General features: G+C 45.2%; 1 protein-coding gene across 1 annotated transcript in view; it reads right to left on the reverse strand.

Annotated features, from left to right (window-relative positions):
* si:ch73-127m5.1 (neurotrypsin) overlaps positions 1–17,500 on the reverse strand; it is a 47,765-nt gene that overhangs the window by 29,091 nt on the left and 1,174 nt on the right. Inside the window, exons 2-3 of the mRNA XM_031561111.2 lie at positions 14,547–14,589; positions 2,212–2,454 (exon numbers count right to left, since the gene is read on the reverse strand). Coding sequence (XP_031416971.1) covers positions 2,212–2,454; positions 14,547–14,589 — 286 coding nt within the window. The remainder of the gene's footprint in view (positions 1–2,211; positions 2,455–14,546; positions 14,590–17,500) is intronic.

Raw genomic sequence — 17,500 nt, forward strand, 5'->3', positions numbered from 1 at the left:
GGTGGGTGAGAGAGAGAGAGAGAGAAAGAGAGAGAGAAAGAAGCAAGGATAAGTGGAAGAGAATGAGAGAGAGAGAAAAAGGAGTGAAAAACATTCGAGAGAAGAAGAAAAAAACCATCATATTGCAAAGACAAGACAGAGCAGCAAAAAACGAAAGGGGATTTAAGAAATGAATAGACTGACAGATAGAGAGATCAAAGGATGAAGAGAAAAGAGAAGAGAAAAGAGGGGTGGTGATGAGTAATGAACAGACAAACAGAGAGACTGATGGATTGAGAGAAAGAGAAGAGAAAGAGGAGTGTTGAGAAATGAAGAGATTGACAGATAAATAGATCAGAAGTTGGAGAGAAACAGCACAGAAAGGAGAGGTGTTGAGGAACGATATCGACAAGCTGGAAGCTCAAAGGATGTAGAGGACAGAGAGATGGAGGGAGAGAGGAATGGACAGAGAGGGAGAGAGAGGGATGGAGAGAGAGAGAGACAGAGAGAGAGAGGACACAGCTGTGTGAAGCTCAGCATGCACACAGAGACACTGACAGGTACAGAAGGTATCTGAAACAGAGCCAGCATCTACAAGCTCCCTCACACACACACACACACACACACACACACACACACACACACACACACACACACACACACACACACACACACACACACACACACTCACACACACACAAACCAACACATACGTACAAAGAGACACACACAAACCAACACACACACACACAAACAAACACACACAATCACACAATCACACACACTCACGGGCACCAGGATAATCCTTCTACTAAAGCACCTAGGAACACATTTCATCTTAAACTGCCCATTCCAGAGAGATATTATGATGAAAATGTAAATATTATCCAGGTTTCCACTTGGTAAGACTGATGTTGTCCAGGTGTGTAAACAAAACAGAAAAATCTTTGCCACTGCAAAGTGAGCGAAGAGGTAAATAGACCGTAGAAATGGTTGAGATCCAGCAGGAAGCGACCTAATCCACACGAGAGGTTTTGTTTCTTGTGATTTAGGCAAATGTCAGGTGATGTGTTTTTTACATGAGCGAGTTTAATTATGCACAGCGCCCTAAATAAAATATCACATTGTGTTTTATTCTCAACAGTTGAAAGTCATAAAACGGAACCGTTACTGTAAATTACGCACTGACTGTGAATCAAAATGCGTCATAGATGCATAATTTCTTTCACCTTAGTTTTAGGTCAAAGTCATTCTTTAACTTCCGTTGGGGACGATAGGGTTCAGGAGGTAGAGGAGAGCGTAGAGGAGTTTAGCAATCACAGGGTTGCTAGTTCAACCCCCACTCCTCCTCACCAAGTGTCAAAGTGTCCTTGAACAAGGCACTGAACCCCCCAACCACTCCCAATGTGCAGGTTGGCAACTTAGCTAGTAGCCTCTGCCATCAGTGTATGAATGGGTAGATGTCTGAGGCATTATTCTATAATTATAAAGTCTTCCTTTGGGGGGCGATAGGGATTCAGGAGGTAGAGGAGTCATTTAGCAATCAGAAGGTTACTAGTTCGATCTTAGATAGTCTGACTCTGCCATCGGTGTATGAATGGGATGTCTGAGGCATTCATCTGTGAAGCGCTTTGAGTGCTTTATAGTAGAAAAGAGCTATATAAATGCAGTCCATTTACTTTAATTCATTTATTGCTTACTTTTGGAGCCGTCTTCTAAATGTGGACATTATTTTTTGTTCTCCATTCTTACTTTTTTTGGATCTGTTCAACTGCCTCCGTGGCCCTTTGGCTCAGACCCACTGGTGTTTATATTCCTGAAGAGTCTGACATGGCTGACCCATGATTCACAAGGCCACACACTGTCCGTGTAGAATCTCAATAACACTGCTAATATGTGGTTGGATTATTGAGTTATTTATTTATTTATTTATTTAAATGTCTGTATGCCTCTCCTTTCTTTATACACATTTATATCGTGACAATTAAAAGGTCATGTACATATGACCTTTGCATCACCGAAAAAGTGACGGCACAGATCAAATATGATTTCATTCGGCGCCTCGAGTTCAAATTCAGCTATTTTAAGCTATAAGTTGTGTGTGGAAATGTCCAGAGTAGTAGACCCAGCTGATGACTCCAGAGTTCCAAACAACTTTTCTATATTGTACCCTCTATCTTTGAGATATGTTTTAATTTATTGTGTGTGCATGTTTCTCTCCAGAGCTCTTACCCTGGTGACAGTCGCAGTAGGCCCAGCCGATGGCTCCTGAGCTCTGTCTGAAGAAGCACCAGGGGTTGGACTCGCGGTCCGGGTTCCGACAGTAGCTGTGGTCGCCCAGGCCGCGGCCCGGGTACTGCTGCACGTAGTCGGGAAACTCGGTCCATTTCAGGCAGGGCGAGCCCGAGTCCGTCTGGGAGACGGTTCCGTTGTAGTAGCCCAGTTCTGTGAAGCCCTCCGAACAGGACAGTGGAACTGCGGGAGGAGGGGAGGAGGAGGAGGAGGAGGAGGGGAGGAGGGGAAGAAGAGGAAGGGAGGAGGTGGAGCGTGAGGGGAGGGGAGGAGAGAAGACCAGGGGATTTCATTTTCAGAAAATGGGAGAGAGCAGAATGAAAGGGGCTTTTCTGTAAAAGATGGGAAGATTGGAAATGTTTCAGAAGATTAGGGAACACATGAGTGGACTGGAGACCCACCGACCGATCCCTACCATCACTGGCCCTCGGCTGGCTCTGACCCACAGCTAGTGTGCAAAATCAGCCATCCCTTGTGCAACCTCCTGCTCTGGGACTGGTTGAGATAATGGTCATTTTCAGTTTTACACAGGAAAATATGTTAAATTCCTTTCCCTATTGTTTGGGGACTTCCGACAGCGGTCAATCCTCTCACTATCACATGCAAGTACTCATAGCCAGCAGCCCCACCATAATAGAACTATAGATACAAGAGCAACGCACAACAGGCTAGAGACAGCTGCAATACGCGCCGCATGCTGTACCTGGGATCCATAAAGGCTCTCCTTCACAGTCCAACATACGCTGTCTGTAGCCCACAAGTGCTAAACATGAAAACACGACTGCCCAGCCATACAACCTGAGCAGCAGGACACAACAACAACAGCAAAGCTGCCTTTGTGAGCATTTTACTAGGGGTTTTAAGACCCTTTCTTCATCAGTGTTTGGTTGTGTCATATATAGTGAGAATAACCCTCCCAGTTCCATAACATCAATGTGATAATGATTTGATTCTGTTTGTCAGTGACAACCCACACACACACACACACAGACACACACACACACACACACACACACACACACACACACACACACACACACACACACACACAAACACACAGATAGACTGGAGAAGTTAAAGATACAACCATTTCTTGTAAACACACACTTACAGTAAGTTATTTTACTGTACAAGCTGAGGAAAAACAAATTCCTTGTATAAGGATATTATAATATATAATATATAATTATTCACCCTAACTATCCCTGAAACCATGCAAACTCCCTTAATGTTACTTATGGGGCACTCTTTGGGGGGAAAAAAGGCTCCCTTGATTTCTTCATCTGTGGGTATGCAGTGGACACCTCCCATCACTCCCACTGAACACATGCACAGATCTGCTCACTGAAATACGCGTGTCTCTGTTTCACATGGATGAGAACCAAACCAACACAACCCAATGACATGACATTAAGTGCCAAGCCACTCCAGTGGGGACATGGTCCCTCACAGGGCTTCTCCTTAAATATGCATGGCACGGGAAGTAGTCCTAAGTATAACGTCGTCTAAATATAGCCACACTCTTCAGTTTGGCTTACAACACAACAGCATACTGGCCTATGATAGAGTGACAGGGGCCTTTATAACCATTTAATAAAAAAAACTACTGTGTACTAATATACCACAATAGTGTGATTAAGTGCATAATAAAGTGGCATTGTTTTTATCTGTCTGCTCACTTATAGAAAGTGTTTAATCTTTGATGTAGGCGATTGTAAGATTAGTGATGCCACATAATTCAAGACGACGTCGGCCATATTATTGTGTTATTGTGTTATTGTGTATTGTGTTCAAGGCAGTAAAAAGTGATGATCCTGAACAAATAGCATATAATATGGCAGCCATCGTCTTGGTAGTAACAAAGTGAGCGGTGGGAAGCCAAGCGGAAGGACAAGACACTGAGTGGAAAATCAATATTTAGTGACACTGAGATACAGATTGAAAATAACTATTTAAATAAATATTTCTACGACACCACGTCTCCAACCCAAACACAAATGCTAATCTCTCTCCTATTTTATTAATGTGTTTCACTATTTTATTTATGTATCGTATTAATGTATCTACCTTCATAATTGTTGACTGTGTCAGTTTGAGGTTGCCTACCTAATGTATTATTGTTTGCAAACAAGGAAGCTAAGTAAACAAAAGATTGAGCGCATCAGCCCAGGTAACTGAACGACCTTTTGACCCCTCTGCCAGCTGGGGTCCTCTGAAGGTGCTGCACAGACAGATGGCCTCAATGTTGACTGGAGGTGATACTGACTCACATTAGGTAACACTGACATTGATTCATAAACACGCTGCTAGGGGGGCCTGTCTATGCAAAAACATGGAAGCTTATTTTCATGCTATGTTCTGTGTAACACTTCCCTATATGTATACATATGTATATATACCATAGATGTATACTGCTATGCTCTGTGTAACACTTCTCAATGTGTATACATATGTATATATACCATAGATGTATACTGCTATGCTCTATGGCATAAGCTGTAATGGAATCTTAAATTCTGAGAACTGTTATTAATACTGTAATCATTCGACACTCGCTGTTATGATGATTGTTTGTCAAAGCATCTTTATGACAGATAAGTAAAGTGTAACCTAAATACTGTTCGCCATGCTACTCACGGTACAAAACATGACAGCTTTTGTGAGATGTTTATGAGATGAAATGTGTAATACATTGTTAAGTGGACAAGTATAAAACTAAATGTTGTATCTCAGCTTGGTACAAAATGTTAGATCCCAAATCCTGTGAGTGATTTGCAAAGACTGAAATGGGTTGATGTGCATTTTATCGGCCTTCTATCGACTTCTATCGATTATCGACCTTCCAGAGCACGAAAGTGTAGATTTCAACAGCCTTAATGTTAATTGACATTTCTCTTACAGCATTTCCAGTGCATCATTGCGCTTCAGTTGATCAGAAAAGCTATGGCTTAGACATATGACCTCTGACCCACATTATTCAGCGTGAAGTGTCAAAGGTCACAGCCACAAGATTAATGACCTCACCACTCTTAAACGTAAATGGAACACTGTTCAAGTGGAGTTGAAATTAACCAAGTATTTGTCTGTCAACCAATTTAAGAGCCTTTTAGATAATAAGGATGTGCCTCAATGCTGTTGTTTTAAATGATTCTCTGATTTAATTTCTTTATACTTAATTTCTAAGTCGTTTAATGTGTTTTGTTTATTTATTTTGTCTGTTTTGTTTTGTTATGGTTTGTTTATTTATTGTTCTTTTGTATTATGTAGCCTCAATCAGGGCATTGCTGCAAAAGAGCCCTGTGCTCAGTCAATTCTCCCTGAATAAACAATGATGATGATGATGATGATGATGAAACGCACCTGGCTGGAATCGAAGCAGCCCAGCCTCTCCACTGGAGATGGGCAGTCAACCAACAATATGTACTTAGTATTATCAGGAAATACACAGTAGGTGTACAGAGACATCATTATCTGTATCTGTATCTGTTCAGCCAACACAATGATCTGTCTCTGTATCTGTATTCGGATAGGAGGCCGGAGGTGAGGGTGGTTCATATCGGTAGTCATGTTAAATCGGACAAATGTTGTTGTTTTCTGACCTAATATTCATTGGCAATGCAACTGTTGTGCCCACAAAGCATCAGATTGATTTAATATTGGCATGCAATTAATTATGCCTCAAAAATCACTTGTTTCTGTCACGTGAACTTGAGCTAAATTGAAATGCCATGAAACCTATAGCTGATGCATACAGCACGTCACATCTTAAATAGATGAATATTGAATGAATATTGGATGAATTGGATGAATATTTTTTTTCAATATTTCGACTGCAGTGATGACTTGGTGGGGGCACCTCAGAATATAGCGATCATTTTTCAATGTGTACTAAATGAAACGACTTGTTAGTGAAATCAAAGTCTTATGTTGCAAACAGAATGGGCATTTTTATCTTGTGGCCATCCACAATAAAATGAAACGAATTGAAGAAACATAATGGCTGTTGCACAGACATGTCAATCATGGAGCTGAATGATAACAAGCAACTTCGGTTGAAGAAATATCTTTTTTTCATTACATTATTTTTGCTTTTCCCGGATAACATTTTGGATTGGGGTACATCCCAACACCGTATTCCGAAACACACACACATGCACACGTACATACAGACACACACATGTGCCTGCATGCACAAACAAACACACACCCACCCACATATACATACACACACACACATGCACACCAATGTTCACACACACACACAAACACATGCACATATGCTCTCTCTCTCTCTCTCTCTCTCTCTCTCTCTCTCTCTCTCTCTCTCTCTCACACACACACACATGCACAAACAGACCACACAGTAATTTCAGGGAGATAATACTCCTTTGAGTCTGTAGAAAAGACTACATAAAGGCATTTTTCTTTTTCATTTAAGATAGCTTCACAAAAGCCCACCATTAAATACAGTCTGCAGTGACTATGAAAGCCAGTGAACAATTATCAGCACGCTGGCAGAGATTCAAAGCCACCATCGCCGCCGCTGCCACTATCGCCCAAACTCGATGAAAGACGGCCACAATTTTCTAAACTGGAACAAATGGCCAGTCAATTCATCACAGTCCAAAGCTAATCTCGTATGTAAATCACATTGATGGGTTTGTGGATCAGCCTGTGAGTGTGTGTGTGTGTGTGTGTGTGTGTGTGTGTGTTTGCGTGTGTGTCATCATCAGTATTTCACCCAGAAAAAATAAAGGAGACTTCTGGCTAATTACCCTGACAGAACTTAGTAAATCCCCCACTAAGAACCCACTGTAAGGACAAAACTGTCCAAATAAATCCTTGATAATCTCCTGTAGCAACCGTCAGGGAAAAAAAGAAGCCCCACCCTGACCAAGTTGTAGTTGAGTAGTTTTTGTATTTCTCGTGTTTCCTCTTTTCTTCTCTTTTTCTTTCCCTTCCTCCCCTCTTCTATGTGGGATTTAGAGCCAGGAGCACAGTGAAGGTGCTTCAGCAGCGACCCGCCTGTTCTTTATCTCACAGCAACACGCTTTGGCTGTAGAGTCTTCCACCAGGCAGGCCTCCCTACCTACACCCTCTGTTCCTCCTCCCTTCTTTTCCTCTCCTCTCCATCCCTCTTTGATGCCTGAGCCCCATGTTGGAGGAAGAAGAGAGGAAGAGAAAGAGGGAGAGAGAGGAAAGGAGAGGAGGGATGGAGAGAGAGGAGAAGAGAGGTTAGGAGAGGAGAGGACAGGGGAGGGGAGGGGAGGAGAGAGAGAGAGGAGGGAGAGAGAGAGAATAACAGAAGAGAGAAGAGAGAGAGAGAGAGGAGGGAGAGAGGAGAGGAGAGGAGGGAGAGAGAGAGAGAGGAGAGGACAGGAGGGAGAGAGAGAGAGAGGAGGGAGAGAGGAGAGGAGAGGAGGGAGAGAGAGAGGAGAGAGGAGAGAAGAGAGGAGAGGGGAAGGGAGGAAAGGAGATAAGGGCTTCTGGCCACTAGCTTGAGTCTGAGCCAGCCATAAAGAGGCACAGATTAGTGGGATGGAGGTGATCCAAAAAGACCTCTAACCAGGTGATCCACATCCAGAAGCTCCCCTCCTCTCCTCCCCTCCCTCCTTCTCTCTCCTCTCCTCACCTCTCTCCTTCTCTCTCCTCTCCTCCCCTCCCTCCTTCTCTCTCCTCTCCTCACCTCTCTTTCCTTCTTTCTCCTCTCCTCACCTCTCTCCCTCTCTCTCCTCTCCTCACCTCTCTTTCCTTCTTTCTCCTCTCCCTCTCTCTCCTCTCCTCTCCTCACCTCTCTCCCTCTCTCCTGGTCTCTCTTCCACTCTCCCTCTCTTTTTACCTATGTGTCCCTACCTCTCCCCATCGCTCCTCCTCCCTTTCTCTCCTCACTCCTTCTCTCTCTCTCCTCACTCCCTCTCTCTCTCTCCCTCTCCCTGTCCCTCTCTCTCTCTCCCTCTCTCCTCTCCCTCTCTCTCTCTCTCTCTCTCCCTCTGTGCCAAAGCCCACTGCTGGTCCGTAGCTTCCCTCTGACCTGACCCACTTCGGCTTACCCTCGCTACCGTGGCGGCAAGAAAGGATGAAGGTAGAGTCTCTCCGAGTGGAGAAATGTAAGGAGTGGTTTTACACGGCGCTCTAATACTTTAACGACTGAACACACTCTCATTGCTATGATCGGTGTGCGTCGTCTGAGCTCAGGCTAATTCACTGTGGCACGACGCCGATCCAACCCGGCTGTTGACACCAGCGAGCACGCAAGATGGAATTATGGAATTCACCTCAGCAGCTTTCCACCAAGCCAGCTCTGACACAGACCGGCTCCGAGAGACGGGCGGGTGGAATTCACTGGTGCGCGTTACGACGTGATCAGCGCCTGTGTTTGCACGCGCCAAACGCGCGTGTGTGCCGTCGAGGAGGAGCACCTGGGAGGAGAGAGCCGCGTGGTCGCTACTCTGGTGCTCCTCCCGTGAACAGCTGCACGCCGCAGATAGCAGCCAGAAACATACGCTCTCTCACTCCCAACGCATCCGTGCACAGGGGCCGAGGAGCCTGCACCGCACACAGCAGCATGGCGAGAGAGAGAGAGAGAGAGAGAGAGAGAGTGAGAGACAGAGACAGAGAGAGAGAGAGAGAGAGAGAGAGACAGCGAGAGAAGGATGATAAACGACTCTGGGGCTAAGCTTGTGTAGAGCACACCACCGCAATCAAAAAGGAGCTAAATTAACAACATTAAACTACCCTGCCTCCCCCCTCCACTCCTCGCCAACCCCTCTACTAGCCACCAAAGTGCCAGCCTCAGCCCCCAAAACCCAGGGAGAAATCACCTGCTCTCTCCCTCTCTCACTCCCTCTCTCTCTCCATCTCTCCCTCTCTCTCTCCCTCTCCCCCTCTCTCGCTCCTTAACTCCCTCTCTCTCTCTCCCTCTCTCCCTCTCTCCCTATTTATCTCCCTCTCCCTCTCGCCCTCTCTCGCTCCCTCTCTCCCTCCCTCTCTCTCTTCCTCTCTCCCTCTCTCCCCCTCTCTCTCTCCCTTTCTCCCGCTCTCGCTCCCTCGCTCACTGTTCTACTTAATTGGGTTCATCAAGACAAATGGTGGGGATGTACAATAAAAAGCCACAGTCGTCGGGGGGTGACAAAAAACAACAAAGCAGCTCAGTTTCCCCCTCCCTCCACAAATGAGCTGAAAAGATGAGGTTTCTTGTAATAGGCAATTTATGCATCGATTGATCAAGACGTGAAGTCTCGTCCCAAACTTTGATAGATGCTCTGTTTATTTATTTATTTTGTCGGAGGGGAGTAAACAAAGCCATGAGTTAATAACTGACTGAGAGAGGATGAAAAGAGGCAATCACGGAAGCAACACTAAGACAGGAGATGAGAATGCTAATGATGAGGAAAAAGAGGGGAAAGAGAGAAAGAGAATGAGAGATCCAGAACAGTGTGAAGAATCAGAGGATGATGAAGGTCAGGTGGTGACGACCGGCAAGGGAAAGCACTGGGAAAAACGACGTTCTCAATATTTCGAGAGGCCAGCAATCTTCACCCTGTTCTGTCCGGGTGAATACAGTATAGCAGAATGCTCATGAAAACACCTGACATGCTTCAGACGCAAAGAGCTGGCAGCATTTGGGGAAGGGTAAGGCAAAAAATGGGATGGGTAAAGCTAACCATTTCTCTCCCCCTCTCTCTCTCTCTCTCTTTCTATCCATCTCTCTAGGGACCTCGGCAGGCTATCATCTCCACATCTCACACAATCGATTCAACTCTCAGATTTGGCCTCCCTCCAAGCACATATGAATCACCGTCAATGTTGACATATGGAAATACGGCCGACTAGCATCTAATATATGTGATTTCAGAAGCATTTTTTTAAACGTCACCCCAACTGTGTTTTCTGCCCTGGGGGGGTAAAAACTGCAGTAGGATTGAGGCTACTGTGCGTGTGTTTCTCCCCATATTTGGTACCAGGGGGCTGGGAGACATGAAGGGGTGGGGGTGGGGATTGGGGTGGGGGTGGGGGGTGGGGTGTGATGTGAGACAGACCTCAGAGAAAGAGCTCAAGAGCTCTGGGAAATTCAAGCTGTCAAAATGGATACTGGCCAAAGAGGCAGTGATGGCTGTGGGCTTGGTTGTGTGTGTGTGAGAGCGTGTGTGTGTGTGGATGTGGGCACATGTGGGACTGTGTGTGTGAGGTGTGGGGTGTGTGTGTGTGTGTGTGTGTGTGTGTGTGTGTGTGTGTGTGTGTGTGTGTCGAGACTGTTGATAGCTGTATTTCATTTCAGAGGCCACCATGTTTTGATATTACTTCAATCATTTCTCAAAAGCACACGCTGTTTATCCCAGCCCAGAATAACGCACACGGAGCCGCACAGAAAATTGAGTTCAACCCCCAGTCTCGTATTTCAGCCCAAACGCAATGACTGATTGCAACCGAGGAAAACGATCTCCTCAAGTACAGGTTACACATGGTAATAGGTTTGGAATGCGATACCTTAAGACGAGGAGCACACAATCAATGCCAAGCCGGCAGTGGAGTTCCAAATGACTTTGTCCAGTCATTGAAATGCTCCAAACTTTAAAAGAGATGCGCCTGCTAAAAATGCAATCACCCCGGATCAAAATAGTCTTTATCGGGACTTCGACTGTCCAGCCAGTTCCAATCGCCTCACCGCCCTGGCATCCAGTCTCCTCCTGCACTACATGAGTTAAATGGGGGGGTGGGGGGGGGGCAATATGTGTTGTTCACTCAGAGCACCGCCATGGCGTCCTCGGATGCCAGCATTCAGCCGTCGCCACGGGAGCGCTCATTCTTTCACACCCAATAATCCATTTCCTCCGCACAATGAATATTTGATACGGCTCTGCACACACACACACACACTAACACAATCACACTACTGGGAGTTGTTTGTGTGTGTGTGTGTGTGCGCGTGTGTGGGTGGGTGGATGGGTCTGTACGTGTGTGAGCCAAGCACAAGTGAAAGGTGACAAAATGGCAATATGATGTGCACCATAAGCACCAGCCATTTCCACCTGTACTAACATGATACATATATGAGTACAGATACTAGGATTTAACATTTACAATCCCACAAGTGACTAGATTAGAAACACACACGGATGCATCAACTTTTCAGTGACATTTTGCTCTCACTTGTCATTATACTCTGTCATTATAAATGCTATCATGCTCATTTTAAGGCTTGTGATGCTTCTATGCTTAGTGTCAGTATTATATTAAGTCATTGTGATGTACCAGTCGTACGCTGGGTAATGTAGTTCAAATGGCCATTTGGGTCATATGTGGAGCATCCACAGACGAGCCATTACGCCCAGGGTTATGTTGATGATGATGTTGGGCAGAACGCAGTCTCAGCACCTTTTGTCTCCAAGGTTGCGCCTATACGCACCTGTGCTCTGAATAACGATGATAAAGAGAAGGGAGGTCATTCCATATCTCTCTCTCTCTCTTACTCTCTTTCCCTTAATATCTCTCTATCCTTCCATCTCTCTCTCTCTCTCTTTCTCTCTCTCGTTACCCCCCAATATCTCTCTCTCCATTCATATTTCTCTTTCCCACCATTGCTGTGACAGTGTGTCCCTTCCTCCTCTAATCCATCATCTTCTCTCTTCCTGTCTCTCGCTCTGTGTCTGTCTTCCCCTGTCTCTCCTTTGCTTTCTCAGCACACACACCTTGGTCTGCAGAGAAGATGAAAAAAGAGGCCCCCTAAAAAACAAACTTCAAGGGAAATCTAAACTTGACCTACTTTTATCATCTGATGTATTGTACGCCTTCTGGCAAAGGCCGTTTTTTTTCCTGATAATATTTTCATTTGAAAGGGGAACTGTGATGAGCTTTAAAGCACCAATCGTTCAATCTTGGCAGCTTCAGCTTCCATCTCTTTCTCTCTTTCTCTCTCTCTCACTCCATCTCTCCTGCTCCCTTTCTCTCTCCATCTGTCTCTCTACCCATCTCTCTTGCTCTCTTTCTCTCTTCACCTCTCTCTCCACGTGTCTCTCTCTCTTTCTCTCTTTACCTCTCTATACCCATATCCCCTACCCTGCCCTTTCCATCTTCTCGTCCCCTCTCAATCCATCTCTCTCTCTCTCATCCCCTCTCTATCCATCTCTCTCTCTCGTCCCCTCTCTATCCATCTCTCTCTCTTCCCCTCTCTATCCATCTCTCTCTCCCTCTCTCTCTCTCACTCTCTCTCTCTCCCTCTCTCTCTATCCTCCGGCTCTGCCCCACCCGTCTGATTTGCTGGGCTTGTCGGAGCTGTTTATCTGCCTTCATAGCGCCACATCAAAGGCCCTCAGAATCATTACCACGCGGCTGCATCGGGGCCGGGGAATTAGACCTTTTTCTCCATATGAGGATGAGGAGAGGAAAGGGGAAGTGGTGTGATCTGAACATCTGGAGTAAGAACCCAGATCTGAACATCTGGAGTAAGAACCCAGATCTGATGAACAGTTTGGTGTTAGAACTAAGACCTCTAATGTCCATCTTGGTGTTAAAACCTTTACGTCTGATGTTCAGCTCAGTGTTAAAATACAGAACTCTAATGTCCATCTTGGTGTTAAAACCTTTACGTCTGATGTTCAGCTTGGTGTTAAAATACAGAACTCTGTCCATCTTGGTGTTAAAACCTTTACTTCTGATGTTCAGCTTGGTGTTAAAATACAGAACTCTGTCCATCTTGGTGTTAAAACCTTTACTTCTGATGTTCAGCTTGGTGTTAAAATACAGAACTGTAGGTCCATCTTGGTGTTAAAACCTTTACGTCTGATGTTCAGCTTGATGTTAAAATACAGAACTGTAGGTCCATCTTGGTGTAAAAACCTTTACGTCTGATGTTCAGCTTGGTGTTAAAATACAGAACTCTGTCCATCTTGGTGTTAAAACCTTTACTTCTGATGTTCAGCTTGATGTTAAAATACAGAACTGTAGGTCCATCTTGGTGTAAAAACCTTTACGTCTGATGTTCAGCTTGGTGTTAAAATACAGAACTCTGTTCATCTTGGTGTAAAAACCTTTACTACTGATGTTCAGCTTGGTGTTAAAATACAGAACTCTAATGTCCATCTTGGTGTTAAAACCTTTACTTCTGACGTTCAGCTCGGTGTTAAAATACAGAACTTAATGTCTGTTGTAAAATCGGTCTTGTATTTCAGCAGAATGCAGCAGCTGATTGCTCTGAGGGAAATAATCTCCCCAAATGCATATGGCCACACGTGTAATGACTCATTAAGGAGAACACAAGCCAGTCCCAAGCCCGTGCCAAATTACTTTGTGTGAGAGCCCAAATCTGTGCAGCAGTAGAGCTCTACCCTGCAGTTTCAGCCACTGGTCAGGCAGTAGAGCTCTACCCTGCAGCTTCAGCCCCTGGTCGGGCAGTAGAGCTCTACCCTGCAGCCCCTGGTCAGGCAGTAGAGCTCTACCCTGCAGCTTCAGCCACTGGTCACACAGTCTTGTGTGACGAGATGTGACGAGACATGACAGTCTGGAGACTTGAGAATGTGGACAGAATGCGTGTCAAAAAATGAACACCAACAAGGCTATGTCTACCGTTTTTATATATATTATTTATATATATATATATATATATATATATATATATAAGACCCACCCAAGACTTATACATTTCCCTCTGCCTTTAGCATTTAGCCTTTAGCCTTGAGCCCTCTACCTTCACATTTTCAATTCTCCTTCATTGTCTCAACTCCTAACATGGGTTTGGATGATTTCAGATGTCATTAATGCTGCAGTCATCCCCACGATTAGCGCACATGTCCCTGATGGCTGTCTCCAGATGGATATACTAATACACGTCTGGTTGCACAAGACTATTCTTCAGATAAAGATGATTAATCCAAAACCCTGAAAGGATCTTTGGATTGCCTCTTCAAAGTCCCTTTGCAAGTTACACTGATCAAATGTTCTTGTAAAACCGTACTACTTAGTCTTAGGCTACAGGGGTACGTATTTTCCAGTTGTTACTTTGGTTCCATTAGGTTGTTGGCTATGAGTACTTGCATGTGACAGTGAGAGGGTTGACCGCTGTGGGAAGTCCCCAAACAAATAGCACAAGGAATTCAACATCTCTTCCTGTGTATTGCTAACAAAATAAACTCCAGGTCTCTTGGTAACCCTTTGCAACAAAGATAACCTATTAAAAGCTATTATTCCAAGGAAGGGGCTTTTTTTTTTTGGCAGAAGTGGTTCTGAGAGAATTTCTTTTGTATAAAGAAGTATGAAGTTCAGAACACACAAGAGCTTACCTGTGCTCTGCACGGCATTCAGGTAGCTGTCATCACCAATCACCTGGGGAAAAGAGAGGAGAAAAAGACACACAATTCACTGTCTGTCAACATTAGCAAGCGAGTCTGCCGCAAAGACAGAGACAGGGGAGACGTCTGCCTTGTTGAGTTGTTTTTTCTTCCCCTCTCTCCACAGAGAGAGAGAAGAAGGTTTTATCTCGCAGATGTGACACAAATTTGAACAGCAGCACACGCGTACGTCCTCTTTCTCAGCGTTCCTTCCTGCCTCCTGTCTCCTCCCACGCACCTCCACACCAACAGACGCCGCGAGAGGCGTCCCTGACAGGAGCATTACTCCAGAACACAGATAGAAATCCACTCATATCTCCGAATCAGACAGTTTATTTCCGCCTCCGGATTGTTTTGTATTTCTCCTTTTCCACCACCATTGCCTCTTAGAACCGGGGGGCATCATGGCACCTAGGAGTCTGTTGGGAGTGAGGGGGGGTGGGGTGGGGGTGGGGGGGCGGGGGGTGGAGTGGATGGAAGAGTGATGGAGGGGGTACGATCCACAATGCCATCTGCCAAACAGATCTCTTCCTGACACCCCTCCTCCTTCAAATCCAAGTCCCTTAAGCAAAGAAGTAAGGAACTGCTGATAAGTGTGTAGGAGTGTGTAAAAAACACTCACACACACACACACACACACACACACACACACACACACACACACACACACACACACACAAACACACAGGAAGAGTGATGGCACTCTGTTTCTCACATTCAGATCCACAAAGTAGGACATTTCGGCCCAGAACAGGACCAGATCGGGGGCGAAGCTAAAAGCTGTCTGGGGAATGTGTGTGTGGTGGGATGTTCTCCTCCTCTCCACGTCACCTTGGGCTCACCTCTCCTGCCTGAAGTTGTCTTTTGTTTTTCTGGGAGGAACCTCATTACCATATACGCCACCTCATTCAGAGCTTGCTATTGAATTTGACCTTGGTCTGAGCTCCGATGGGACAGAGCCAAGATCCCTGACTAAGAGCCTGAGTACTCCCGCTGAAGTCATTAAAAACGGTTTGACTCGCCCAGCGTCGTGTACTGATGGGTGTAAAATCCTTCTCCCATTTGCATCGTTTGCCACGCTTAATCTGCGAGCTTCTGGTCCCCATGTGGGGATGTGCTGATAGGTACCCGAATGGCCTCCGACTCAGGAACTGATCTCGAGCCCAGATCAGGGCCGGTGCGTTCCAGTCGAACACCAACCCCGGTGGGCATGTTCTGAGAAAATTGGCGTAAAAGACGGAGTTCAGTAATGTACCAACGCAGAAACTTCTCAAGAGATGCTACGGAGGCCAGGCGAAGGCTAATCGTGTTATGCACAGATAACAAGATCCCGTTACGAGCTCTGCTATTTGTGTTGTTGTACATACCCTAGCCAGTTAAATTCTTAATTGAATCTGTCAATCTCTCCGCACGAAAACAGCTGGGACAGACAGCCTCTAGGAGCCTGCTTGAAGCCGTGTGATTGCTTTTCTGGACGAGAATGGAAAACGGCTCGACTTGAGAGAGGACTATTTTTGATGGAAGGCAGAGACAGCTCTGGCAGTCATCAGATGCACAGAGAGTGGGGACACGTAATTGCTCTCGCAAAAGGGGTACAGTTACGACAAATTACCTGTGCTTAACGTGTCACTCGCATTGTAAGCCAGGTGTGAGTGCAAGCATCACCATGATGCACTGACTAGTTATTGGAGTCCGTATATGCTGTGATGAGTGGAGGAGTGTGGAATTGCCTGCTAGCAGTCCTAAAAGAAGAGAAAATTACAAAATGACAGCTGAATGGGTCTTTCTTCATAATCTCGCCGGCGTCTGTCCGCAATCACAAATGCTCTCCAAGACTTTCCCATTAAAACAATTTTCACTGGTGGTGTCTCAGAGGCTGTGCCTCGAAGAAACAAGTGCAAGTTTCTCTCTGTCATTAGCAGGGGGAATGGATGGGGGCTCTAAAAGATGCCAGGAAAGGTTTTATATGCGAACATGAGTACAAGCAGTATTCATCTGAATGAGGGGAAATCTTAATCTCCTTCACCTCAGCAGGTACTCTGCTTATTAATATCTCCCCCCCAGGTTCCCCTCCCACCCAGCTGCTCTGTACAGTTGTTCATCGCAGCTGCAAGAGCCAGTTGGAATGAGTAGACAAACCACAACAACAACAGATGAATGTTCTATGATATCATATTGATTGTTTTTTTATTAAGAGAGCTGTTTTGCCATACTGTGGCCGCTAAGTACACATTTTCTGTGGAACAGGGTGGACTGTGGTTTCTGATTGACAGACTGAGAGACTCGTTATGGTAAAATGGTTATGCGTTATTCAACATCAATTTTTTTTAGCCTTGCGTCCAAAGAACACCGTGGGTGCCATTTAGTCGTTAAATTATATTATTTACTGGATTACAAAATTAGACATATAATGGCTGAAGATAAATTGCCGTGTATTGTGTGTTAATATCCTTATTAGCTTTTTTTTGTCTTTTACCTGTAGACTGCCTATTAGTATAGATAAACAAGTGATATAAGGCCATCGGTACCTTAAATGTACGCATATTGTCACCTATCTTTAGTAATGACCACCAGTAACCTAGCTACTACGCTAACCTACATCCTATATCAATATGTGTGCCAGGTCAATTCAGTCAATTTTGTCAGCGACTCTTTTGTTCACAAGCCATGTGCTCCCAATGCAAGATAAAAAAAGGGTACATTTTCTGAGGAACTGTACGAATAGGTAGGTAAGTGCATTCTATCGGCACTGATTAAATTTGCCCGAATTAAGAAAGGGCAGTGAACAGGGACCGCAGCTTTTCATTCAACGGGTAAGTGGAGGTGATCATCGGAGCGTCGGTTACCACCTAACGCGGTGTGAGGGGGATGTGCCGTTCCCTGAATCCATTTTTACGGGTGGTAGC

This window comes from Clupea harengus, chromosome 23, assembly GCF_900700415.2.
Source record: "Clupea harengus chromosome 23, Ch_v2.0.2, whole genome shotgun sequence".
Taxonomy (NCBI): Eukaryota; Metazoa; Chordata; class Actinopteri; order Clupeiformes; family Clupeidae; genus Clupea; species Clupea harengus.